The sequence below is a fragment of the Zootoca vivipara genome, chromosome 3 (genome assembly GCF_963506605.1).
Source record: "Zootoca vivipara chromosome 3, rZooViv1.1, whole genome shotgun sequence".
NCBI lineage: Eukaryota > Metazoa > Chordata > Lepidosauria > Squamata > Lacertidae > Zootoca > Zootoca vivipara.
Genome location: NC_083278.1, coordinates 36,004,848 through 36,031,849, shown reverse-complemented (window position 1 = coordinate 36,031,849; position 27,002 = coordinate 36,004,848). Strand labels below are relative to the sequence as shown.

General features: G+C 39.2%; 1 protein-coding gene across 1 annotated transcript in view; it reads right to left on the bottom strand.

Annotated features, from left to right (window-relative positions):
* Positions 1–27,002, bottom strand: part of KCNQ5 (potassium voltage-gated channel subfamily Q member 5) — a 274,517-nt gene that overhangs the window by 14,626 nt on the left and 232,889 nt on the right. The window contains exons 4-9 of the mRNA XM_035109615.2: positions 22,827–23,002; positions 22,510–22,635; positions 16,862–16,972; positions 14,259–14,354; positions 10,664–10,758; positions 8,291–8,317 (exon numbers count right to left, since the gene is read on the bottom strand). Of these exons, the coding sequence (XP_034965506.1) occupies positions 8,291–8,317; positions 10,664–10,758; positions 14,259–14,354; positions 16,862–16,972; positions 22,510–22,635; positions 22,827–23,002 (631 nt within the window). The remainder of the gene's footprint in view (positions 1–8,290; positions 8,318–10,663; positions 10,759–14,258; positions 14,355–16,861; positions 16,973–22,509; positions 22,636–22,826; positions 23,003–27,002) is intronic.

Genomic DNA, 27,002 nt, shown 5'->3' with positions numbered 1-27,002 from the left:
AAACAGAAATGGCAATCAGAAACAGATAAATATAAGACCAATGAAGGCAGATCAACAATATAACTGGGTATCTCCTACAAAAAAGTAGGACAATTGATAGATCTGGATATTATTCTGACTATTGTTTCAAGTCACTAGATCTAGTTCTTTTTCCCGTCCAAATGCCTTGATTGCTTTTTTCTTTTGTTATATTTTACTCCTGTATCTACACACTGCCATGTTTTTGTGAGTTCTGTATTTTTCTGCTTTTTCCTATATCTGTTGGCAACAGTAGAGGTCACTGTGGTATCATAGCAGAGCTACACAGGAAAACTGCCGAGATTTTTTGGGGGGTATGTGATTGTAAGCTGTTTTTAACTGTTTTTAACATTACTGTATGTTTTAGTTGCTGTAATCCACCCGGGGACCTTAGGGTAAAGGGTGGGTAATAAATGAAAATACTACTAGTACTACTAATAATAACAATAATTTTACTGAATTATCATCAACATTTGTGGGATAGAAGATGTAAGTAGGCTCAGACGACCTGATTCACTCACTGAAAATGCAGCTATGTAGAGACGTTGCTCTGTTGTTCCACCTTTTAAACACATAATCGGAAATCACAAAACTGAGGGGCTGCAATGGTGTGATGAAAACCTCCTAGAACTACATAGGGTTATATTTACATGGTTTGCTGTGCATGTGGAGCAGTATCCATAATGATATGTTTTAAAGCACGTACTCTGCCCCTCATTCAGTGTATGAATTAGACCTTAGGACCAAATCCATAAAGCAGTTATCATGCACAAAGTGCATTTCCAAGTTCTACAGAATGACATTGATCAAATTTTGTTCCCAGTCATTGCCTTCTCATAGATTTATAACTGCTATAAGCAATTTGCATGTGCAAAACCAGGTGCCTTTTTCTGCCCCACTGGCAATAAAACATGTATCTCCTGTATCATTCTCTACAGCCACAGCAGGCGCTATAACTCTCCAGCAGTTTGACTTTACGCCTGAAGGCACTCTTCCATTATCTCCCGAGACAGACACATGCCAACAATGAATTCTTACTTTATTGATTTTTTTAAAAATCAAGAATCATTTTGATTTGATACCACTCCTCAGAAACTTGATGTACTCCCCTCCCCCTTTTGGCAGGGAACTGGGGATTTCCCCCTTGAGATTCAAAAATAGTAATTAATATTTTTGGTTAAATGGCAAAGAGGTCAAGAGATTCCAGTTGGAGTAAACAACTGTTTTAACATGCAGTTCTGCACACTGTACACTGCACTTCACCTACCACAGTCCCCACAAGCTAGGCCACAATGACTCTTCAGAAGTACAAAGCATCTACTACTGTAATTGCTTTGCAAGTGGTCTGTGATTATAGCTACCTAACTTTACAACCAAACAATGTGGAAACATCAAACACCACTATTGCAAAAATCATATTGGCTCAGGAAAACTTAGTTATTAGAATAATTCATAACTATTTCTTAGCTCAAGCATATCAAACAGAAGAGCACAAATAGTCTTAAACTAAGGCACTGCAACACCACACTTGTCCCATTGTGTGGAATATTTAGATTATTTCTACACAAATCATAAGAGGCAATTTCTTTGTGCGTGGCTATTTTGGTATATAATTGCAGGCAGCAAGCAACAAGGAAAATTACAAGCAATTGTAGTGGGCGACCCAGCCAAATAATGAAGAACCCTTTGAAGAGTAAAAACTGTAAAGCATTAAGACGGGGAAATAAACTCTTCATGCACCTGATGTTAGTTGGCATTCCCAAATATCATGTGAATAGACAGGATGCTGGGTACCTATGTTTCCGAGAGGTGTACATCCTGAAGAGCTTCTGTTTATTACTATAAAGCTTACTAGGAGTGAGGGGAAATAGAGGATCATATTACTAAGCATTCCATGTGAGGAAAGGGGTTAGGTTTTCCGTGTTAGGCAAGTCAGACCACTACCGTTTTTGTTTTTGTTTTAAATTTACAAGCCAATTGTAAAATGTAAGATTGCTGTGTCAAACAGAGGTCAGAATTGTGATTATAACAAAATGTATCTGGAAATGACAGTCAAACGTACTGAACATTCATCTAAGACAAAACTCCTACAATGTATATCCAAAGGCAGGTTCAGGATCAGAATATACTGCTACAATATAACAGAATAGTAAAAGCCCATCTTCCTAATGGAGTAAAATTCATTTCTCTGCTGACAGCCCTAAGTAATTGATAGCCTATTTAAGCTTTCAGCGATCTTATGTAGGTTATATGTCAAGCTATCCTTTAAGCAAAGCTTCTTGTGAACAACAAATTTTAATTGAAATGTGTAGAAATTGTTGTTTACTCATGGTCAGTACAAAATATATTGTACTTCACCTCAGTTTCCAAAAAAAGTAAACTGAAGTGCAACTGACAATGTATATTATGCTCAATAGTTTGTGCAATTTTTCCATTAAAAGGGAAACTTATTTGATAGTCACAGTCATAAATATGCAACACCTAGCAAAACAGAGAAAATCTAAAATATAGTTCATTTAAAAATAGAATTTAAAACACATCAGTTAAGTGTTAACATTGCTTAAGGTTGTATTCTTAGTTGGTGTTCCTTGATGATAAAGCTTCTGTCAGCAGAACAGGAAGGAATCCATTTTCAGCTGTTTCCCCTCCCCGCTGCACCACTCCCAGATCTGCTCTGGAGAGGCCCTCAATCCCCTAAATCAGATTTAGAGGGGCTGCATGGGAAACAATTGGATACAGCCCATAATATCAATATTACTGCCTTGTTACTTATACTTATTATTATTATTTTTGCCTGTTAATATTAATGCTGATTTGTTTATTAAAAGACTAAACTCTACATCATAGGTGAGGACCCAGAGGCATAGAAGCTGAATGTGGCCCTGCAGGTCCCCCTGTCTGGCTCTCAGGACTCTTCTCAGGGCACATCCCATTGCTAGACCATACCTGTTCTCCCCAAGCCACACCTCATCTGCCCTGCTTCATGTCTCCCTTTGAGTGTTTTTGCCTGCCTGGAATGTGTTCCAGCCTCTGAGTTTTGTGTGGCTGGAATGTATCATACAAAAGTAAGAAGAGACACATACAGTGGTACCTCTACTTACGAATTTAATGCGTTCCGAACGCACATTCGTAAGTTGAAGAAATTTGTAAGTCGAATCCCATAGGAATGCATTGGGAGAAAAAATTCGTAAGTCGAAGCAACCCTATCTAAAAATTCGTAAGTCGAAAAAATCCTATCTAAACCGCATCCAAGATGGCGGAAGGAGCTCCGTTCATAAGTAGAAACATTCGTAAGTAGAGTTATTTGTAAGTCGAGGTATCACTGTACATTACTCCACTTACTTTTTTCTTGTCCCAAACACCAGTGGCAGAAGGTTGTCCATGAGCAAACATGGCCCTTAGGTTAAAAATGGTACCTCGTCCTTGGGCATAGATATTCCTGCACACTGGCTGAGAACAGCATCTCAAGACATGGCTACCCAAGTGACGCTGGCACCATTAAGTACCACAGAGCAAGTCACTTATGCTTACCATAAGAATATCCCCACTACATGATCTGCCTCCACACTCTAAAAGCAGTTATCAGGAATATTCAGCAGCTACTCAACCCAAAGGAGAATTGCTAAACAGAGCAGCTGCCATGAAGAAAATTTGAAGCAGGAATTTAACTTTCAGTAGCTGAAAATGCACCACAGTATGTTGCAATTATATTATCAGTTAATGCAAAGTATCAGATTATAAGTGATGTAGGCTGATATATGTAGGCCACACTTTAAGAGCTACTAGGAAATATGGGCTACTGATTCACCACAAGAAGGTCCCACCCTCTGTGGATCACTGGCTTGGGAGCTTAAGTCTCATTATGCCTACTTTGCGGCTTTGGATGACCAACAATTTCTGAACCTTTAACATGGGTATGTTGTCAGTTAAATGAGAAAATATTGTATATTGAAATATGCAATACAGAAAATAAATAATACTCAGCCTAGGATGCCAGCTGAAGTGTTGATTTTAAAATGCTGAAGTCATATTTACAATAGCTATATGGTTGTTACATTGGTCCTAAAGCAGATGTGGGCCACCTGTGTCTCTTGGCCTAATTTCATGCAGGTGGCAAGAAGGGAGGAAATGGGGGGTAAAGTGGGTGACAGGAAAGGAAAGGGTGGGAGCCTCACCTAACCAACTCTGGCCTCACAAATGGCTCGTGGTATGCAGTCCCTTACCCCCAAGGGACTGCAGTCTTCAACAGCAAAAAGATTGTCTACTCCTGTACCTAAAGTATGATAGCTAATACAAACTAAGAACGGTGATGCCTTTTATTAAACCTTATTTTCTTATGAATGTCTCTTATCTCTACGGTAGTCTTGTATTTCTTTCTTATTTTTCAAGTGTATATGTTTATATGAATGTGAATGAGTAAGTTTATATTTGTTGAGCTGGGTCTAGTCATAGCAAAGATCAGGCTTCCTCAACCTCGGCCCTGATGTTTTTCAGACTACAGTTCCCATCATCCCTGACCACTGGTCCCGCTAGCTAGGGATCATGGGAGTTGTAGGCCAAAAAAAGTCTGGAGGGTGAAGGTTGAGGAAGCCTGGCAAAAAGATGCTTCAAGATCTTGAAATATCTTAAATATTAACTCCGTGAAAATTAGTGGGAGGTTTGTGAGTAAATTCCACAGGCCTTTTGTAATATCTTAAAAACTGTTTTAGTTTTTAATAGTTATGGTAGTAACTTGAGTGTGGCAACAGTGCTGACCAAGTTTCGTTTATATATCAGTTTTATTTACTTCTAGACAATGGATTACAGTCACACCTCGGTTTAAGTACGCCTCGGTTTGAGTATTTTCAGTTTAAGTACTCCGCGGACCTGTCTGGAATGGATTAATCCACTTTCCATTACTTTCAATGGGAAAGTTCGCTTCAGGTTAAGTATGCTTCAGGTTAAGTACAGACTTCCAGAACCAATTGTGTTTGTAAACTGAGGTACCACTGTAAATGTGTATTAGCAGTCAGGCTAATTATATACATAGAATCATGGAATTGTACAGTTGGAAGTGACCCCAAGGATCAACTATAGCCATCTGCTTGCAATGCAGGAATCTCAACAAGTGTTCCCCTATCCAACTTGTAACCATACTGAACCCTGCTAAACTTTGCAAATGTGCTAGCAGTTTTATTGCTGCACCACTAGGAGGACATGTGAAAGAGAACAATATGAAATTGGTTCTGGCAGCTGTTAGAAGTGGCTCTCACCCAACCTTGAAATTTCTGACTGGGATCCAGAGTATAACAGGATTCCTGTTGCTGGTGATGGAACAACCAATTCCTACACAAAAGGAGAACATTTGCTTTCTCTAATCAGCAGTGGGAGAGTTCTGACTGCATATGCAGTTTCCCTTTGATGGTCCATAGCCTCCTTTTTAAGTAATGCATTTCACATTTGGAGTAATGTATCGAAGGCAACTTTGATCTTGTATTTGCAGTATACCTTACCAGTACATTAAGAGCCGTAGATGACTAAAATTGCTTTAAGAAATAGAGGAGGGGTGGAGATGTTATGGCCTTCAAGATGTGACTACAATTCCCATTATCCCAATCATTGGCCATGTTGAAAAAAGAGGAAAAGTGCAAGCCCAAAAGTAAAACAAAGAGGTTCTAACTTGTCTCTTATGTCTTGGGATAGAGATCTTGGGATCTCAAGGTGGATGAGGTTCATGTGAGAAGGGCCATTCACCTTGCTTATGTATTTCTGACATACTGTACAAACATTACTAGACCAGTGTGGAATTGAGTCACAGTGAAAGTGCTTTATGAATTGCCTTAGATGCTTTTAAAAAATCATACAAATTTAGATATAAAAATAGGCACATCTCTGGCTATTAAGCATGATAGTTAAATGGAACCATGTTCAGAGGCAACATACTTTTGATTACCAAATGTAAGGGGCAACCTTCATGCTGTGATTGTGATCTTCCAGAGATACTTTTCCAGTCACTGTTGAAAATAGGACCTTGGCCTTCGATTTTTATTATGTGGACCCTACTTACATCAGAAATCCTGCCAGTGCACAAATGCCTGACAGTGTTTATATTGCTTCATATAATGGGATCCTTCAAAATTCCCTTCCCACCCTCAAAACCAGATGTCTATTCTCTTATAATATAGAATAGTGGCATGTTCACCTGCAGGGAAATTTGAAATGACAGCAGCCTACCCAGCATGGTCCCACTCTCTAGGCAGTCAGTTTGTGTGGTTGTTAGGATTATCAAATGATGTTTGCCTCTGTGAGTTTAGACAGCAATAGGAGTGAATATGCAGAAGGTATGGATCTGGGGGTTATGACAATGACATAACTCAAAGTGTGTGAAAACGTTCATCCACCATTCAGGTTTTAGTCATATACGTAGTATTTTAATCAATCACAACTACACTATTTAGTTAAAAGTTATGTCAGTTGGTGTTTTAAAATGTTGTGTAACTCTAAACCCTACAAATATGATAAGTAGGGCCATAATGTTAAGTCAATTGACTGGTTAAAAATGATAAATTAGCATATTTGATTGATTAAAAAGGTGCTTCCAAATAATCAGTCAGTGGATTTAAAAAATGTTTTCATGCTTGTTAATTCAGGTATATAAAAACAAACGTCAAATGTCACCTGAAAGGAGACATTCCCTCCTGTGTGAGAGATAAGGATGAATCTTCTTCTAAGATGATATTCTGCAACACTTGTGCATCATCTAAAGTAAGTATACTTTATTCTTCAGTACTAGTCTTTCTTGTAAGTAAATTAATGCAGATTTAATTGAAATTTTGAATAAAACTAATATAAATCCACCAAGATTTTTAAATTTTACTTGCAGCTCTTGCTGTGCTAGAGTACATGTCTTACGCCAGCTTGGTCTTGCTTAGTGGTAGCTGAGGCTATGTATGCACCATAGGTACATTTAAAGCACACGACTTTCCCCTGAATCTTGGGAACTGTAGTTTGTTAAGGGAATTTAACCCTGAGAAGGATAAACTACAGTTCCCAGGATTATTTGGGAGAAGCCACGTGCTTTAAATGTATGGTGTGTTTGCAGCCTAGGGTGTTATTTTAGTTTTCCTCCGTCTTCCTTCTAAATTGGAAAATGTGTTGTGTAATTCCTTTCTGGTTGTCAGTGCACTGAAACAGTTAAGTCATTCTATTTCTGACGCAAAGCAAGCATAGAGGAAGGTGGACTTACTGGACTACATCACCCCTAAAGCTTATATATCAAGGACAAAGCTATTTAAAATGATAGTCCTTTCACACAAGCTACCCCTACATGTGTATCTGTGGTGCCACATCATATGCTCTGCCCAGTATTTTAAGAGAGTCTAACATATAAGAACACCAGCTTAGCAATGGAGTTAACTCATAGCCAATTCCCATGCCAGTTCCTTAAAAGTCTCAGTTTAATATTCCAGGTTTATTTTGATTAACCAATTTTTCACATGAAACATTGAGTTCATTTAAAAATTGAGCTGGAATCAACAGATATTAAACTAAATTCTGCCCTGTTTTTAATATAATGAACAAATTTTATTAAATCAAGAAGCTACAACTTATGATACATTCAAAACAAGATAGGCTTTTTAAAATCATAGTTTAGAAATTGTGGCTAGGACTTTAACAGATTTAACAATGTTGTATAGATATGGAAAGACCTTTGATTTAAATTATTAAATAACCAAATTATTTTTGAATTTATATTCAGAAGTGTCAATTTAAAAAGCTGTACAGTACTGGGGAAAACCATCATATACAAGGCATCACCCTCCTTCTTCAGACTGTTTGCTTGTTTGTTTAAGTAGTTTATAAATAGCTGAAATACCTAATTACTGATGTTTCTAAGAGGTGTTTTCATTTGTCACAAGGGAAGATTAATCTAGCCCTAATTCATTATCCTGGATAGTAAGAGACAGATGTCTTTCAAGTCTTGATCAATCACTCTGTTATCCATTGAAGTGTAGTGCTAGGTTCATACTCCTGCAGAATCCATTATTAAATATGCAAATGTTGCTAGGCATCTGTGGATGATACTGAGCTGTATTCTGTTCTCACAATATTATTATGTCTAGAAAAATTAGAATTCTGTACTTAAATCCTTCCCATTACTGGATCCGAGCATGGGCTTTTTTAGTCAATACTGTGCCAATATATTTGGAATGTGCATTCACAGAGATCTGCACCCATTCTCAAACAACATTTTTTTTATTTTTAAAACTATATGAATAGAAACACCACAAACCTGCTAGATGTTTCCCCTTGTTCTTTCCTTAAGGTGTCAGAGAACGGAAGAGAGAAAGTTTGGGGAAGAAAGAAATTCGTTATGCTGGCAGTACCGATTATGATGTGGTTACAGACATTATTAGATAAACGCTATATCACAGCTGGCTGTGTTAATCAAATGAATACATTTAATAATAGCAATTAATACAGAAAACACAAAACATTCAAGCAGGGCCTAATACAACTACAGTGATATCAGAAAAAATATTTCAACAGCACCTCAAGGTATGCTAAATGCGCTTAGTACATACAATTATTGAATGAGTTGGCAAAGCACTTATTTAGGCAAAATGCAGGTGCTGCTATACAGATAACAGAAAGCTGTAGGCTAATTAGATGAAGATATCTGCTTTAATGGAGCACATTTGACTTAATAATTGGGACCTGAGATGTCACACAGAGGACTGATGTCAGATAATATTTTTCCTTGGCATAGCTGCCAAGTTCTCCCTTTTTTTAAGGGAAATCCCCTAATGCTGAATAGGCTTCCTCGCGAGAAAAGGGAAAACTTGGCAGCTATGTTCCTTGGCCAGAAGTGTACTGTAATATATTTAGTCAGACTATGACTTAACTGTTTACATAAGTTAGATAACTCTTAAGTCTAAACAGTGATTGTCTAAAATACAATTAAAATCAACATTTCTGGCCTCTGAGAACAAAATATTTTTTTATTTTGAAGCTTTTAGGAGTTCCAATGGAGCAGTCATGAGCCTTGTGCCTGCCAATTAGATTAAATTTACAAATCAGCTTTCTGTGCCCACCCAAGTGGGGAAAATGGAAGAGAAGACAAACTAGACTGAAATGTAATCTTTCTCTGCCACTCTTTGTCTTTTTAAACAGTTGTATGTCTGCCCCATATTTTATTGTTGTTAGGCAAAATAGCAGTAACAATTATAGTTTAGCCACAACAAGTGGATCTTGAGAACTCCACATAACTTTCAGTTCCCTTCTGTAAGAAAGGTAGTACACACCAAAGTCTCAGCTCTAGAGGAGAGAGTAAGGAGTTTAGGAGTGTATAGGATTCTTGTTCAGAATCTATTTGTTTTCCATCTTCACTTAGTCTTACAGCTCAAAATGGTTTGGTGACAATTTTTAAAGCAAAAGAAATAACAAGAATTGCTGTGCCATATGAAAACATGCTAGAATCCATCCCAAACTTCTAGAACTTTCTTCTGGAAAACACTTTCTAAGGTAAATAATACAAGCATAATTTTGTTGTCATAATTCCTAGAAGGATGTCCAATTGATACTGTTACGTCGTGTATGTTTGTAATTAAAAAGCAGTATTTTGATGATTCTTTTATTATGGAATTTCTGCTTCAATAGGCATGTTTCTCCCAACCAAATTCTGCCCTCAAATGAATAGGGGCTGTCTCTTTGTCAACTATGATTATCTAACAAGGAACATATATGACGAAATGATATTGTTATCTGCATTTCCATTACACATAGAAGTAGAAAGCTACACATTTCTCTCCCACTGAAAATAGATGTTTCCTAGGATTCATATCAGTATGACCCATCTAATGGGAATGAGGAACAGTCTTATCAGTTTTATTACTAACACCCTCCTACACAGGTTTCTCACAGGAAGAGGAAACATGTGGAATGTAATTGACAATAAGGATAACATGGTGACATTTAAGCTTCTGTTTATTACAAAGAAAAAGAAAAACACAGCAGCTTTATGCAAAAAGCACAGTATTGCAAACTGAAAGCAGCAGCAAATTGATTGTGGTGAATTAACCAGTTGGTTGGGTTTCATTCAGTCTTTTCCTAGTCTGAATAGTACAAGACAAATCCTCTGCTGGTATAAATTAGTGTGGCCCTTTGACCTACATGCTGTTTTTATGCCTGCTTTTTCTTCTAACTCTAAGCACAATTAGATTGAGAGAAACCAATGGAAGTCAGCAGGTCTAAGCTGCTAGAAATTGACAATAAATAATGTAGGGGTAGCCAATGTGGTGCCCTAGAGATTGGAATAATATATCACCAACCATGTGAAGTAGGATGAATTAGCATTAACTGAGTCCAACACAGGTAATATTTTGCCTAGATGCTATTAGAAGATTAACTTCCAGCAGGGTTTTGAGGACCTGGTGGCGGAAAAAATATTTTATTGCTTTGTTGTAATAATGGCTCAGAAACAAAAGAAAATGGGAATCCGATTTGTCATTATGTTTGGAAGATGTGTAATTGCCCCAGTTTGCTACCTAAGTTCCTTAATGAATGGTATTAAAAGGGGGGAGGGGGGGAGACAAAACCACACACTGATTTTTATAAGCTCAAAACAGACATCAAGTACAGCACCAACTGCCAAATTTTTACCTACTTTGTTGGGCTGCAGGTATGCAAGGCCTTCAAATGAGGCTTCCAGGTAGCAATGGAAACGGATTTTTCATCAGCCGCATAACTACGCCATACACACTACATGCAGGATATATGATAAAGAAAGGGAAATAAAGGCAAGAGGGAGCAGGGGATGAAACAGAAAAGAAAAGCATATTAGTATACCAATACAAGTCAGGGCTTTTTTGTGTCATTCGTAGCACTGATACATGCCTGAGGGATGGAAGAATACTTTCATAATATCGCCAAGTGGCTGTCAGGTTTGTTCGTCTGCAATCAGTAGCATAAAACCTCCAAGCAGCCTTGTGAAAAGGAAACAATAGAAAGCACAAAGGAGCCAACAATATATGAAATGAAAGCATCGTTATCCCTATGGGAAATCTGCATTTTGTTCAAGCTGGAACCAATACCTGTTACTTTGGCTTAAATAATTAGTTCAGTAGGTTATGCTTGCAGAGTGCAATGAAGGTTTGGTTAAGTATTAAAATTTGCAAGAAAACTGTACACAAGAAAGTCACAATTTCAATGGAAGGGCTCCTTCCATTTGTGGAGAAACTGGAATCCAGCAAAGGTTTCCTGTTGAAGGAAGGGAAGGGGTGGTGGCAGTTTTCACTTGATTTCCCTCCATTCCCTTGCAGCCCCTAGCCCACCTCCCATGATGTTACAGAGGGTCTCCCAACCTTTTGGAAGGTCATGCTAGGGGCTGCTGAGCACAGTTCCGTATCCAATCCTACAGTGCTCAATAAAATAGAAGGACATATCTACCGCAACTTTAAGAAACTATTTTGTTGTACTGTGTGTGTGTGCATTTGACATTTATCTCAAATGATTTTAACTGCATTATAGTCAATATCAAGTTGTATTCTCATAAACATGGAGGTATTTAGCAACAATTGTTAGTTGTTTATCCAAGTAATCAACATTTGAAAATATTACAATAAATAAAATTAATATCAAATACAATTATCTTGGAGAACACAGCTTTTAGTGTGATGATAAACTTTATATGGTCTTTTGCATATAGTACTGAGGCCATGTTGTAAATTCATGGCTGAGGTAAGATTTTAAACTAGGAAGTTCCCTGCTCACACTTTTAACCATGACACTATGTCTGTACACTACTAAGCATATCATAAAGCTAATAATAAATTGTATGAACAGGCTATATTTCTAGGATAGTGGTTTTTAGTCCCAATTTTTCAAATTTCACATTCATACTACTTTTCATTTTAGTACAAATCAAGAGATTTAGATCCTGTGCAAAAAATAACTGCCTTCATCATTGGATGCCTTATGCGATTCTAAGACAAAGTTGAGCCCCAATCAATATGGCCAGGTCTTCCAGTATCATGAGGCAGAATGAGGCTATGTCTGGCAGTCCCTCTTCACCCCGTGCTGCTCCTATCCTTAGGACCTGGTGCATTGGCAGAACAATCCTTGCTTTTTGGTTGGCCTGGGTCTTTCATTTAGTTGCCCTCTCCCAATATGTGAGCCAGCAGCCCAGGGCACGCACTCCAGCAGCCATCACATATATACCATGTGTTGCTCTGCTCATGGGATGCAAGATAGCGCTACTGCATTGCAGCATTTGTTTGACTGGGTAGCACCTAGGTCCCAGGCAAGAGTAGTGAGTGATATGGTGAAGTGTTGAAGGGCAGAATGCAATATGCCCTGCTCCCCCTATGTTGCCTGCTCCCCTCAGGTGTGGTGGAGTTAGACACTGTCCCGTTGACAGTGTTGGTTTAAGATTCAGCTGCCAGTCTGGTAAGATTCTGTACGTGGGGTGGTGGTGGTGGTGTTATCTTACCTTTAGGCCGTGTCTGATACCATTAAAAGCCCTTGGTGGTATTTCTGCACTGGTCCTTGGGGAGTAGAGACTTCAGACAGAGGCTGTCTGTAACTACCCTGTCTTGAGTTCATCAGGTGTGAATCCTGGGCTAAATTGACACTACTGGTTAACCCTGGCTTAAAGTGAGATGGCGGCTTACTGTCACTGCTTGGGCTGCCATTCTCAATCAAGTGTGGGGATGAATCTGCAGTTTGTAAAGTCCGTATTCATGCAGGCTCTTAATTGACAGTTGCTGGCTCATAACAGTATATAGCTGCAATTCAGCAAATATAGAAAGTGAATTCCTATCTCTTTCCTCCCTTCAATATGAAAACACACATATTTTTAAATTAACCCCGTTGAGGCTTTGGCAGCAATATGCATCCCTCCCATGTTGTTACAAACCATGTATAAAGGAGGCTCCCATGCTAGCCAGGAACTGTGCACAGCCTGGAACTTGTCCAGTGGTCATGTCAGCATAACAGTTTTGATAGGTTCTGTTTTGGGAGTGGGAATGCTCTGTGATCGCTCAGACATCAACTTCCAAGGCAAGCATAAATGACAGGCTGAGGAAATGACTGACTGATCCCCAAAGAGACATTTGGCAGTTGTACTCTGTGGGCATGATCCAGCATAATTCAGGAATCAGTTCTGCCAAAGTCTTTCAGAGGAGATTAAATTTGGTTTTCAAAGAAATAATGTGTGTGTGTATGCACAAACATGAATAATAATGGAGAATTGATTCTGGGCTCTTAAATAAATAAATAATAGCTCATAGTAGACAATCACTTTGAATATAAGCCTTGATTTAACTGGGTGTGAAAAAAGCCAGGCAACACAATGTGCAGTATTCAAAACAGCAACAAAGTGAAATCTATTGCACTAAAAGTAAATGTAATTAAATGAAGCAGCTGTTTAAAACATCAAATATGCTAACATTTCGATTTACTTTTTGATTCCTTCTACACATCAATGCCACCACTGGGAAGGTGCCCATAATTTTAGGCCAACAGCTATTGTGATCAATCATTCAAACTGTTGTAGTGAATTGTTTGGACAGAGGTCTCTTCCTTCAAACTGAATGTATTTACCCCCTGGCACATTGTCAGAGACCCACTACTAATAATTAATTAAATGTGGGCGATGGTGCTGTGCCATAATTTAATCTGACATTTATTTATCAGTTCTGGGTTTTTATAGAAAACTATTTTGTAAACTGTGTCATGCAAAATATCACAATTTGTATCTTTCTAGGTCTTCTGGAATGATTACTTCTTGAAAACACTACATACAGTGTGTTATCCAAGCACTGAACATGAGACATGTCAAGCACAAACAGCATCTATTGAAATCAACAATGTAGCCCTTTTTAAAAAAATCTGAAATAGTGCCAACCAGCCATTTAGTAGGAAGGCAGGCACATGAGGGACAGAATCTAGCCCCTACCCCTGAGCAGCAGATTGGCTTGATTTCAAGTTTTAAAAAGAAATACATGTGAAGCATCCCAGCAACTTGATGAATCACAGTTTTTGTGCATGATTTCTCATCCAGTTTGGATTGTGTGTGCAGAAGTCCAGTTCCATATGTGCATGGTCCCTAGCTAGATGGGAGGAAGATATTTACTGCAACATGCTGCATCATGGCGAATAATCTGGGTTATGTTTGCATTTCTTTTACAACTTTGCATGATATGGATTGTAATATTCCTGAATGGAAACTTTTCAAAAAATCTGATTCATTTGGCACTTACTTGAATTAAACTGGCAGCGGGATTCCTTCTTTTTTCAAAATGTTTCTGACGATGCTGTTCCTGTACTTTTAATGCAAATCCTGACCCAAGAATGCCCTGGAGTACAGTACAGTATGAGAAATATTCATGGTCAGGATAGTCGTTTTGGTAAGGGGTTAAGAGCATATAATCTTTAAAATCATCTAGAAGTGTTACACATACAAGTAGCACCTGCCATAGTAAGAATGGCTCCCCCACTCTTTGGATACTTGAAGTAACACATTGGACACAATCAAGTATGTTTAGTGGCCAGACAATACAGGGTTGTGCCAATTCTCTACAATATAGGGAGCAGAGCAATTTAAAGCACAGTAGTGGTTGGTGGAAGGAAAACCGCTGCAGCTTTCCCTTGCTCATACATTTCCCCCGAACAACATTTCTCCAGCTTTTTCTCTCTCAAAAGGGACTTCAGTCAAAAGTCTTGGTGCCCAGCCAGGAGCAAAATGAGGACAGGCAGTTTTGGGGGAAAAGTGCTGGTAGAAGAGGGGTTCACTAACCCTCTCCTATCTGCAGCCTGTGTTTTGAATTGTCCCAGTCCAGTTTTAAAGCAATTCAGAAAGAATCTACCATCACCATTTTTACCATTTACACCTCACTGTTCAGTTTGGCCCTATGCCCAGAAGTGCATGCTATGTTGCCAACTTGTGTTTTCACAAGTTTTCCATTGTAAAGAAGGGAAGATTTGCCAGGAAAAAATGACAGGTGAGAGGAGAGTGATTACCGCTTTTTTTTGCCTACTCCTTTTGTCCTACCGGTACTTCCCCTGCCACAGTATGTACACCCCCACACGTATTCCAGACATTTCCCAACATGTATGGAACAATGTAGAAAGGGTAATAGCAAATGGAAATTGCAAGGTGCAAATGACGGGAAGGGTTAAGCACCCTCCTCTCATCTGTGAGCTCTTACCTGCAAATCACTCAGCTCCAGTGCCCCTTTGTAGAAAACCAGGGGTTAGCCTAAAAATGTGAAATAGCTGAGTAAACATGTCGTCTACCCCCTGTGCACTTAATAGCAGCTTGAGCAGGCAATCTGCACTGGGGTCATAGTGCAGGAGGAAAGGAGGAGACAACCTCTGTCCCATGCTGCAGCCCCAATACAAATGCATGGAATGCTGTGACTGTTTTTACAAATGAAAACCATATTGGGATCTTCAACACAATGTATAGTTTAGCCCTAAATATCAGTGAAATAACTGAAAGAGCTCAACTGGGATTCCTTTAAACTGGACTTAAGTGTGAAGACAGGAAACCTGCAAATTCAGCAGCACTTTTGTTTACTTGCACCAAACATACGTCTTAAGGAAGCATCACAATTATGGCACATAATGTAGTATTTTTCTCACACTCCATTTGAAAGGTTGAGACTGAAAAATAGCAGCTTGCCTAAAGTTAGCCTAAGTGAGCATAGGGTGATTTAATAGTTAAACCAGGGACCTCTAGGTCATAGCACAAGTTTTTAACCACTGTGCTATATAACCTTACTCAGTGCATATCACCCTATACTGCTGAATAAAAGACTTGTATTGGGGCCCCAGGGTTGTTTGGGTTATTTATTTATAGAAGCAAACTTTTTAGAAGTAATGTATACAATGATCATTTAAAGGGAACATGGGAAATATTCCAATACATGTTACTAAAACTCACAGCTAGGTGTCACTATCAGCAGGCAGGCAAGTTTATCTAGGTTCACAAGAATTTCAGCACAGATTATATAGTTTGCTTCCTTCAAGACCAGTAGTTAGCAGCTGGATCAGAAATAATATTTCTGACTTATAAACTCTAAGGTAAGTGCTTCACTTTAATTATTAATATAACACAGCATGCCTGCAAGGCATGGAAACAATTTGGTTAATTATATCACCATTATTATTATTTTGCATCTCAGCTGAAATAGGTTGAGAATATTCATAATTATACTAAGAAGCTCAAGAGGATAGAACAGTGTGTTCCCTAGCCTTCTGCAAGATGAGTAAAATTTCTTCTGGATGTTTTTTGACAATTCAAAAAACATTACAAGGATAATCTCATTACATTTGCCCCCCAAAAAAGTTCTGCATGAAAATCACAGTGATATATTAATTACTAGATCTTCACTGCGGATCCCATAACCACACAATGATATGTGTTTTTGGACAAAACAGATATATTTTCCACTGGGGATATCTGGAAGCAGGTTATTTAGCCACTTTAGATCCTGCCCACATCAACCATGTGGATAGATGGGGAACTAGGGTGGACTGAATCTTGTCATTTATGGATAGTGGGGGCTGAATGCCTAATTCCCAATAAGCCTCACTAACATGCCTCACATAAAACACTGCTTACTGGTTGTGACTATGGAATGATATATGGGTACAATATTACCAAAATAAATTTTGGGACTTATCAGATAGATTTTACAGTTCTCACAGGACAATAAATGAGCTTTTAAAGCAGCTTCAATTTCCCCCATTATAGATTGCAGACGCTGCAGTGCCATACAAATAACTGTCACAGTGTTGTTTCTCATGTATGTCATCTTAAAGAGTTTGAAGTTTTGCAAACAGTTGTAAAGATACTCACAGCAGGCAATGCAAAGAAAGAAATGCCAAGCAGTGCAAACCCTGCAGAAAGCAGCCTTCCTAGCCAGGTGAGAGGGGTTTTGTCTCCATAGCCAATTGTTGTCAATGTGATCTGAAAAGATACAATTATAATTCACTGTGAGAAAAAAAGAGGATGATACACATGTCGATAATTTTAACATTAACAGGGCAATATTCACAATGGCAAAATGATAAAGAGTAACCAAAATATGAAATTTTCCTGGTCCGTAAGTAGTGATTTGAATGGGGCGTGCTCACTAAAGAACTGCCTCATTCCTCAAATTGGTGGTGCCTGGTGTCCACTGGGACTGGTAGGGTTGGGAAGGCAGGGAGACTAATAGCAAGGGAGGCCAGAGCCAACCAATTCTCATTTTGTCTTCCTCCTCATCCCTGTTGAGTTCTACAAAGGCAACACTGAACCTAAGGAGGAAGTTGACAGGCAGTGCCATCCCATGGACTGCTTGTAAATAAGAAGGCAGGCAGGTGGGGGGGGCAGGCTAAGAGCAGAATGAGATTGCTGGAGCAGCCTCCACTGCTTTAATTATGGACCCGCCTCAAATGCTTCAAGCTGTTTTTGATATTTCTCCCCTTCTCAGAAACTGGATGTAATCCTGCCTGCAGGTGGGAAGTGGCTTGTTGGTATTGTTGGGGTGAATGAGTGGGCATAGAAAGGGTTAACTCCCTTCCTGGTGGCTGATTTGTGCTTGCAAATGCCTCCCACACTTCAGCAACTAGATCTAAGAATCCACACTTGCACATGCAGCATGCCCATTTGTTAAATAGCAGAATCAGACTCCCTTGAAACAACTGCTTATGAACCCTGAGATAACAGAGAGATTTAGTTTAGAATTAATCTGGATGTCTAAACAAGTAGATTAGTTGAAATATATTCTCATATGAGAGACACCAGAGAAGTTAAAAAGACCAGGAAAACCCTCAATTAGGTTTTAAGAAAACACCATAAAATGTGTAATCAAGGCCATTCAATGAAGTTCATTTAGAAGGTATTTTAACCATTAAACCACGCACATCACTGTAGCTTTTAAGAATGACAACAAATTCAGAAGTACATGCTACTGGAGACCCTATTATAGAGGCAGTCTAGCATAATAATTTTTAAGAGGAGAAACAATGACTTGACTTTTTCACTGCGGGGAACTTGTGTCACCATCCCTTTTATTTGCAGAACCCCTTGGAGAGGGAACTCCTTTTTCAAGCTGCAATTTGTTTTTACTCTTTAAATAACAGTAGAGCTTCCCCTGCTGTCAATACTGCTGTGTGAAACTAACTGTATAACTATCATGGGCACATATTGTGCAGATCCTGTGTCACCATCACTGATGACAAGACAGAACGGTATCTTACACACCTCTTTCTCTATGCCTCTGATATGGATACAGCGCCCTGATTTCATTTACCATTAACTACATCTGTATGCTGTTTCCGTGCGTTGCTCTGGTTTGCCAGAAGCGGCTTAGTCATGCTGGCCACATGACCTGGAAGCTGTCTCCGGACAAATGCCAGCTCCCTCAACCAGTAAAGTGAGATGAGTGCTGCAACCCCAGAGTCGTCTGCGACTAGACCTACCGGTCAGGGGTACCTTTACCTTTACATCTCCACAGAGCTTGAATGGCCACACCTAGGCAACCAGATTGCTTGCTGTTCCATATGCAAATTTGCAAACCAATGCTGCTTTGTTTGGTAAAAAAGGTCCAAGCCAGAGGGTGGACTCTATCTTGTTTCATCAGTGCAAGGACTTATGCTTGTGCAATAGAACTTTCCCCCTTCTCTGCTGCTGTGCATCCAGTGCCCCCCCATTTATTTCACAGGATAAAGTCTGGTCTGGAGGGTTAGGGGAACCCCCTGAACAGACTTAGGCAGGAAGGGCAGGAAGAGGGGACTTCTATTTTGAAAGCAAAAATCCTTGCACTTGCAGAAGAACTTAGTTGGATATTGCCCATAGCTGTGTCCCTGAGGAAGGGCCGTCATTTTACTGTTTTGTAAACTATAATTACTATTGATAAAGTTTTATCTTTCAGTCCTATCTGAGACCTCTTCTTTTGCTTCTGCATGCAGATTCTTTCACTGACTGCTGCTTTGCATAAGTTAAAAAGGGATCAATTCATAGCTTTGAATTAACCCCCCCCCCCAATATTTACAACCAAGTCCCATGAATTTCTCTCTTGATTGGCTTAATAAAAATAAATTATATTTCCAAAATAAATGTAGGGATAGCAAAGACCTGAAATGTTAACAGAGGACTAACAAATATATTTCCATTCCTTGATGGCCCTGCCAGTTCTACAAAGTTCTTTCCTCAGCAAATCAGCATCAACCTGTTTTATCAGGAATGGACCTGAATAATCTGGCCTTCATCCAGGTTGCTATCACTGCCAGACACTGGAGAATAGAGAGATGTTTCCAAACTACATTTGAAGAAAAGAAGAGGAGCTTATGAAAAGGATAGCGCCAGCTGTCATCTATCTTTAATGACACTGCTGGCTCACAGTCTCCGCAGCAGAGAGATATACCATGGGTCCTGTAGATCTTTATATAATTGCAAGCCCTTAGAAAGAAAGAACAGCAGCACTTCTCTCTCTCTCTCTCTCTCTCTCTGAGCAGCATCCAGCCTGTTCTTTCACACGCTCAACAGGTTCTGAAGCCCCCTGACAAGGACATTACACCTTTTAAGTGTATCGGAGACTCCTTGCCTCCTTTGAGCCCTGCTGCAGGGTGGTTCTTGAGCGATAAAGAGATGTCACATCTTCACAAGTCTACTTCTCAACAGCGGACTTGTTTTTGCCTCAACACTGTAATAGTGTAATTCAGAAGACATTTAGATTGTGAACTCCTAATGTAGGTTCTAACATCCTTAGGGCAGAGCCTTTGCTTACATTTCTCTGTGAAGCACAAAGTACACCGATGGTGCAATATAAATAACAAGCAATAGTAATGAAAAAAAGTGTTTTCCTCAACCAGTCTAACTAGTTTTCCACAACAGCAATCTTAACTTTATATGCAGATGTGAAGGCCTAGAACAGTGATGGACAACCTTTTGAGCTTGGTGTGTCAAAATTCACCAAAAAACCGAGCATAACTCGGGTGATGTGTCACTTCAAGAAAAAACCTATAATTTCGCGATATTTCTAGTTTAAATAACAAAAATGTATAATTGTAATATATAACTGTATTTAATAAACCAAAAACTAATTATTTAAGCAAACCAAACCAAAAACCCCTTATCACAAAGTGCCCAGAGTTGAACTTTTTGGGGGGAGCTGCTGACCAAAGTTTTGGAGGTTTTTTTGGGGGGGGGTGCCAAAGTTGCTTTGCTTTGGGGGGGGTGACCCAAAGCTGCTGCGCTTTTGGGGGGGAAGAGAATAGAAATAAATGACGAATAATACCTTCGCTGGAACTAACACGCAGCACCGACATAGTCTGGCAAAGTGCCAAAAAACACAGCACAGAACTGGTTAAAAACGAACGCTGTTACACCCAATCATCGTCTGCCAAAGCGCCAGAAAAAACAGCACAGAAAGGGTTAAAAACACAGCGGAGACAAGCTGTAGGAGGAGCGGGAGAACAAATGGGGGGCAGCAGCGTGAATGGGCCGATGGGGTGCATGCCAGCAGTGAGGGCTCTGCGTGTCACGTCTGACACGCGTGTCATAGGTTTGCCATCACTGGCCTAGAAAAAAACCAGAAAATTTCAGGAAAAAACTCGGGTTTCCCCTTTTTTGTTTTTTACTGAAAAATAGGGAAAATAGGTAGGAAAAATAAAAAATAGATTATGGAATGTTTTATTTTAACATGATGAATAAAATATTTTAAGATAAGGGGTTCAAATATTTTATAAACCATTTCTAAAAAATATGTATGGTATCAGATTATTCTAATTTCTGTGAGGACAAGCAAGTCCTAGGTTACAAACTGAACTCTCCAATGCAAGAACAAGATACATTTCTTCCTTTAGGAGGTGCTGTTGTCACCAGAAAAGAAAAAGGTTTCAGTTTTGTTTTTGCATGCATGTGGTATGTATGGTTCTGTTCATCTTCACTAGGCCTCAAAGCACTTGAAGAAAATATAGAGCAACAAAAGGGCCTGAAAGTATATAGTTTACAGTACTTAATTTAATAAGGTTAGGGTTAGGGTTACTTTTGGATTTTTAAAAATTGTTTTGTGGAGTTTTCTTTGTTCCACATAAACTAGTAAACAGTTCAGGAGATGGTTGCTCTATTTGTTACAAATACAAATAAATATTATTTTAAAAGTAAATTCTGTTATTGAGAACTTCATCATTTACCTTGCTGTGTGAACAAGAGCTCATGCTTATCTTTATTTATTTCATAAAATTTATATACTGCTTGATTGTAAAAAAACAGACCAACCAGCAAAGCAGTTTTCAAAATGTACCTTAATTTTGCATAAATGCTTTCGGCAGCTATGACAAAACAAAGAATTATGATCTGTAATAAGCAAAATCTCTCTCTTTCTGGCTAGCCCTAAGTTTCTTTCTAGAGAATTAAAAATTCCTTTTGTTATGATCTTCAGTAACAGACACATCTTTGAAAAGGTCTGGAACTGGTATATCCAAATTAGGATAATATCAAAAAGCTCTTAATTCCCTAGGTATGTTATTTAATGCAGCAAAATTTATTTCAGTACACTACGGATAACTGTTAATTAACCAAACAATCCAAAAATTAATCAAATGAGGTTAAGTGATGAGTGTCTTTCTTATTATAATACAGCTACTCTAATTAGTGAAATCTTAAATCTTAATTAACCATACCAAAGGGACACTTATCATTTCTATCCACAGATCTTTCTGTCATGTGGGACTAATATGCTTCAAAGCTTCAAATACCAACATAATTCAGTTGCTGCCAATATGACTTAAGGCTGTCTTCTCTGATTATGAACTGGTTTGCATATCACGCTAAGCCAAACCATGGCTTAGACAGCAGGCATAGGCAAACTCCAGCCCTCCAGATCTTTGGGACTACAATTCCCACCCTAGCTAACAGGACCAGTGGTCATGGATGATGGGAATTGTAGTCCCAAACATCTGGAGGGCTGGAGTTTGCCTATGCTTGGCTTAGAGCAGGCATCCCCAAACTTTGGCCCGCCAGATGTTTTGGACAACAATTCCCATCTTCCCTGACCACTGGTCCTGTTAGCTAGGGATCATGGGAGTTGTAGGCCAAAACATCTGGAGGGCCGCAGTTTGGGGATGCTTGGCTTAGAGAGAAATCATAGGCTCCAGGAAAGGAGCTCCCTGCCTCATTGCTCCTTCCTGGTCATTCTGCTTCTGTGCTGCACTGAACTAAGTCACAGCTGGCCTAAGCATGCTATCTGAACCTGACTTACAAAGTAATAATGAGTGGTAATCAAGATCTGTGCTATGGTTTATAGCTCATGTTTGTTTGGGGGAGTTAAATCACAAGCCCTGGACTGGATGATACACCAAGCCAAACCATGACTCTGCCTAGCCGCAGAATGGCTGGGCAAGAGCACAGTGGCTACAATCTCCTTTCCATGAGCCTGCAAGGGAGCACTTTCATGCCAGGCCATGGTTTTTAAATATTGCATAGTGTAAATCATGTAGGTCAGTGGATTCTGTACTTACTGTGCCCCACCACAGAGCATCTGCATATGTAGAAAATTGAGCATTTGTATCTTTTTCAACCAGGTAGACGAGGAAAGATGAAAAAATCAATACTAAAAATCCTATGTACCAGGCGGTGATTAATTCCTATAGGATAAAAAAAGAGTATTAAAAACAAGCATTTTGAAAACCTATCTGTACCAATACCATTTATTGGAATATTTGTTCTTCCATATTCTATAGTTACTTTATTAGTTACATACAAAAAAATTCCCTGAAATACATGCATGAATGACTGACGAAATTCAGAGAGGTGAAGGATATGAACAGGCCCTTACCTTGCTATGTGCATAAACCACTGAACCTAACAATTTCCAGGTTCCTCCTCTTCGGTCCATGCGCACCATGCGAAGGATCTGTAGGAAACGAAGACTTCTCAGTGCTGATGTTGCAAAAATGTTACCCTGAGTTTTTGCAGAAACAACTGCTATTGAAGCGATGAGAACAATGATGTCTGAAAGAAATACATTACAAAATACATTAATGTACGCATATGGACCAGTAATAGCTTGATAGTATATTGTCATATACTGGGTGAATTGGATGGCTTTGTATGTTAAGAATATTCTTTTACAGTATTTATGCTGAAAGAAAGTGAATTGTAACAACAACACCCCTATAAATGCAAAAAAAAAATACAATACTATAAAATGTTGCAGTGACCAGTGTGAAGTTCTATCAAAAGAAATGCCTTTTTACTCATTTACAAGAATACACAATTTACAAGAATACATAATACACAACCATCTTACCCAAGTTCTTAGACAGCCTCCAGTTATTTCAGGCATGTGCTCTACAGTCCTCATCTAATTTGTGTGTGTCAATTTCATGGGACCAAACTTTTAACTGAAAAGGATCTAATATAAGTTTTTCTCACTAAAAGTTCTATGCAGCTCACATATACCTAGTATTGGGAACATTAAGGAAGTTTTCAACAATGCTTAATTTTTTGTTCTGATCTATGGGTTGGTTGGTTTTTAACTTACAAACATGTATGTATGTATGTACACCCAAAGGTTCCAGGACAGAAGATTTATTTACCTTAAAAAGCATAATTAGCAATATCTGAAATCAGAGTAAATAATAGATTGCCCAGTAAACCCCACCATCATCAGGAATAAAGTAAAGCACACTCTCTATCCACAATGTACTTTACCCCACTCCAATGGTTGAAACAAAGAGGTACATCTTCACTAATCGGCAAAAAATTGTTGAAGTTGGGAACACCTTGAAGGGGACATAATTCCATAAGTGTGGTGCCAGAGGAGAGAAGGCCCTCCCATGTAACCTCCATGCTTTGAACCTCACTCAGCAATGGGATCACAAATGGGACCTCCCCTGCAGATCTCAATACACAGGCAGGTTGGTATTAGTGGAAACATCCTTGAATTGCAAAATAATTGCAAACCAGTCAAATTGTAATAATTTGAAGTGTGGCTATTTAATTGAAGAGTGCACCCTTTTCTGCTCCTGTTAATAGATGGAATTGTTAGCAATACATTTGCCCCCTTTGGCTACCCCTGAGAATAATCGGAAGCAGTGATAATAACTGAAAATGCACTATAGGGATGGAATCATCATGCTGATGCAATAAATTTACAGCAGCAATTCGTGTATGAGATTAGCATTCGGCTGACATACTAGCTTTTATGTAGGAAGGAGCTCAAAGGTACTATTCCTTCATCTGAAATTTGAAAGTCCAGGAAAGGGTGTATAGCACACTTTGCTTATATATTTGAATCATTTTACTTTCCATTAGATTAGCATCTATTACAGTCTCAATCTAAACCCACTGACATGGGAGTGACAGCTTAATCTTATGTTTATCTACTCAGAAATAAGTCCCACAATGCACAATGGGGTTTACTTCCTAGTAAGTGTTTTAAGATTTGCTAGTGTCATATTGGGGAGCAAAATGCTGTAGTTATTGGGACAAACTAATGTTTACAATGCAGGATGTGAGCTTTTGAGTTCACAGTATTCTATTTCAGACTAGACGAACTACCACATGACTATTTCTTGATAGTAATAAATTTAATATTTTACTGATGTTATGAATTTATTATAATGGACCAGTGGAGATACCTGATTTAATATATGTCCACGGAGCTTACTTCCCTGTATGCACACCAGTTCTAGCCACATTTCAAATCATTTGCACCTTTCCCCAAGCAAAGGGTTGGCAATGAAAAAGCTACCTGTTTTGTTATCGTATAGGCAGGGCAATAGACCTGTTATTGCCATGTCCCGAGTTTCAGATGCTTTATTGTAGCTGCTTCCTTATCCCCCCTCCAAAAAAAAAATATCTATGGGAATATTTAATGATGTTCTTAATGAAGCCCTGAAATGAGAATGTTTTCTGTAGTAAGCTACCTTTCCCTGTGCCGATTCTGGAATTTCCCACAAGATCCACTCATCCCAAGTGATTCCATAATTCAGAGGTTACCAAAGCAGCAGTGTCACATTGCTCTAATAACCATCTCACTGTCATGGGAGATGGCAGCCAACTCTTGAAATACAACCCTCAGTACACCAAGGGTCTGAGATGGATAAGTGTTGAAAGCATTTTGCACCTTTCAGAAACTGGTGTTTAGATTAAATTTAGAGCTTTCGCATGTCCTGAAAAACTAAAAGTGACTTATTTTTTGGGGGGGGGTGGGGAACAAAATTCTATGCTATTTCTAGATAAAGATCAAATTCAATGGAAGCAGAGGTGGTAAAATTTGTTCCAAATAACCTTTCAATGCAGATAGTCGTACACTGATGTGCTTGTAGATGAGTTACAAGTAGGTAGCTGTGTTGCTCTGCCGTAATCAAAACAGAATAAAAAAATTCCTTCTAGTAGCACCTTAGAGACCAACTAAGTTTGCAATTGGTATGAGCTTTCGTGTGTATGCACACTTCTTCAGATTCTTCAGGTATCTGAAGAAGTGTGCATGCGCATGAAAGCTCATACCAATGACAAACTTTGTTGTCTCTAAGGTGCTACTGGAAGGAATTTTTTTATCTTGTAGATGAGGTTATTGTGCTCACGGAACAACTTCCACATGTGGAATAGAACCTCCCCCTCTCTCCTCCCCCAGCATCCCCCCAAAAGCTCTGAATGCCTGGGGAAAACACTAGAGCAGATATGGAAAGGGAAGGAGCAGGAGACAAAATTCCATTGTGCAGTTGGAAGTCGTTCCATTAGTCCAATGACTTCGTTATACACAACCCTTGATTTGTGTGTGTATGTAAAAAATTGACAAGCAAAATACAGATAGACTTTGCATTATTTACATTTCAGTTTCTTTGTCAATTGCACAGTTGTATTTACATTTTTTTAATATAAAAAAAGTTAAACAATATTTTAAACCAGCATTAAACAGGCTTTTCATCCTTCTGGAGTCTGAATTTACTCCACAATTTTAACTATTATTTTACACACAATCTACTGGAAAAGTCACAGCTAGTTTGAATGTTGTGTGTCGGCCTTTTCATAGCTTGAATTATAGAGCTATCTCATTCTGTAGTGGGCTTGACAACAGTCCTAGGGATTGTAATTCAAAACCATTAGACTTTTAAGTCTTGTTCTGAGGGCAACTTGTGTGCAGGGTGACTTTGCCCAGCAGCATGGGGCCCAGAAAGCAGTTGGGGGGGGGGGAATGCTGTATCTCTTCGCAACTCTTGTGAGATCTTGCAGGATGCTGGGCATCCTGTACGATTTCGGGAGATGCAAGAGGAGCCAAGGCCTTAAAAGGCCTCACCCATGAGGATTCGTGGCCATTTTGCCCTACAAGCTTCCCACCCACCTGCTCTTGGTGCTAGAGCCTCACTGAACTAACTACTAGGGTCACTGCTTTACAAGGCCAGAAATAAGTTTTTTCCTTCCCAACTTGAGTTGGCCCTCAGTTGGGAGTTTTTTCTGCCTTTCCCTCAGTGACATAAAGCTTTGCTTACATTAGGTGCTGAGATGATTCTGTACTTTTGTGGGGCAAAAATGGCATAGGGCAAGGCCAGCATAGTAAAGGGGCTCCCATAAGGGGCCTGAGGAAAGGGTTGACTAAGGCATGCTACCTGGCTGGAATTTTGCACCCTGGCTGCCCAGTGAGAACTTGGATGCCTGGCTTGCACCACACCAGGGTTCAATGCTGGGTGATCACCATGGATGGGATAAGGGTGGGGTGCCATGCTCTGCCATTCCACCAGCAAGGACTGACTGGAATGAGGCAATAATCCTTGCCTTACTGCCATGCCAAGCAACCCTGCTTACCTGCTGTAGTCATTAAAGTTTCAACCTGTTTTCACCCATCACTGCTGCCCTGTTTCAGTTATTGCACCGTTCTCATGGGTCACAGAATGCATTAGCTCTATATACATATGTGTAAGAGAAGAAGGTTCATCATTTTATAAAACTGCTGTTGGTAGTCCTTCCAAAAGTATTCCATATGCCACCTTCACATTGTTGTTAAGGT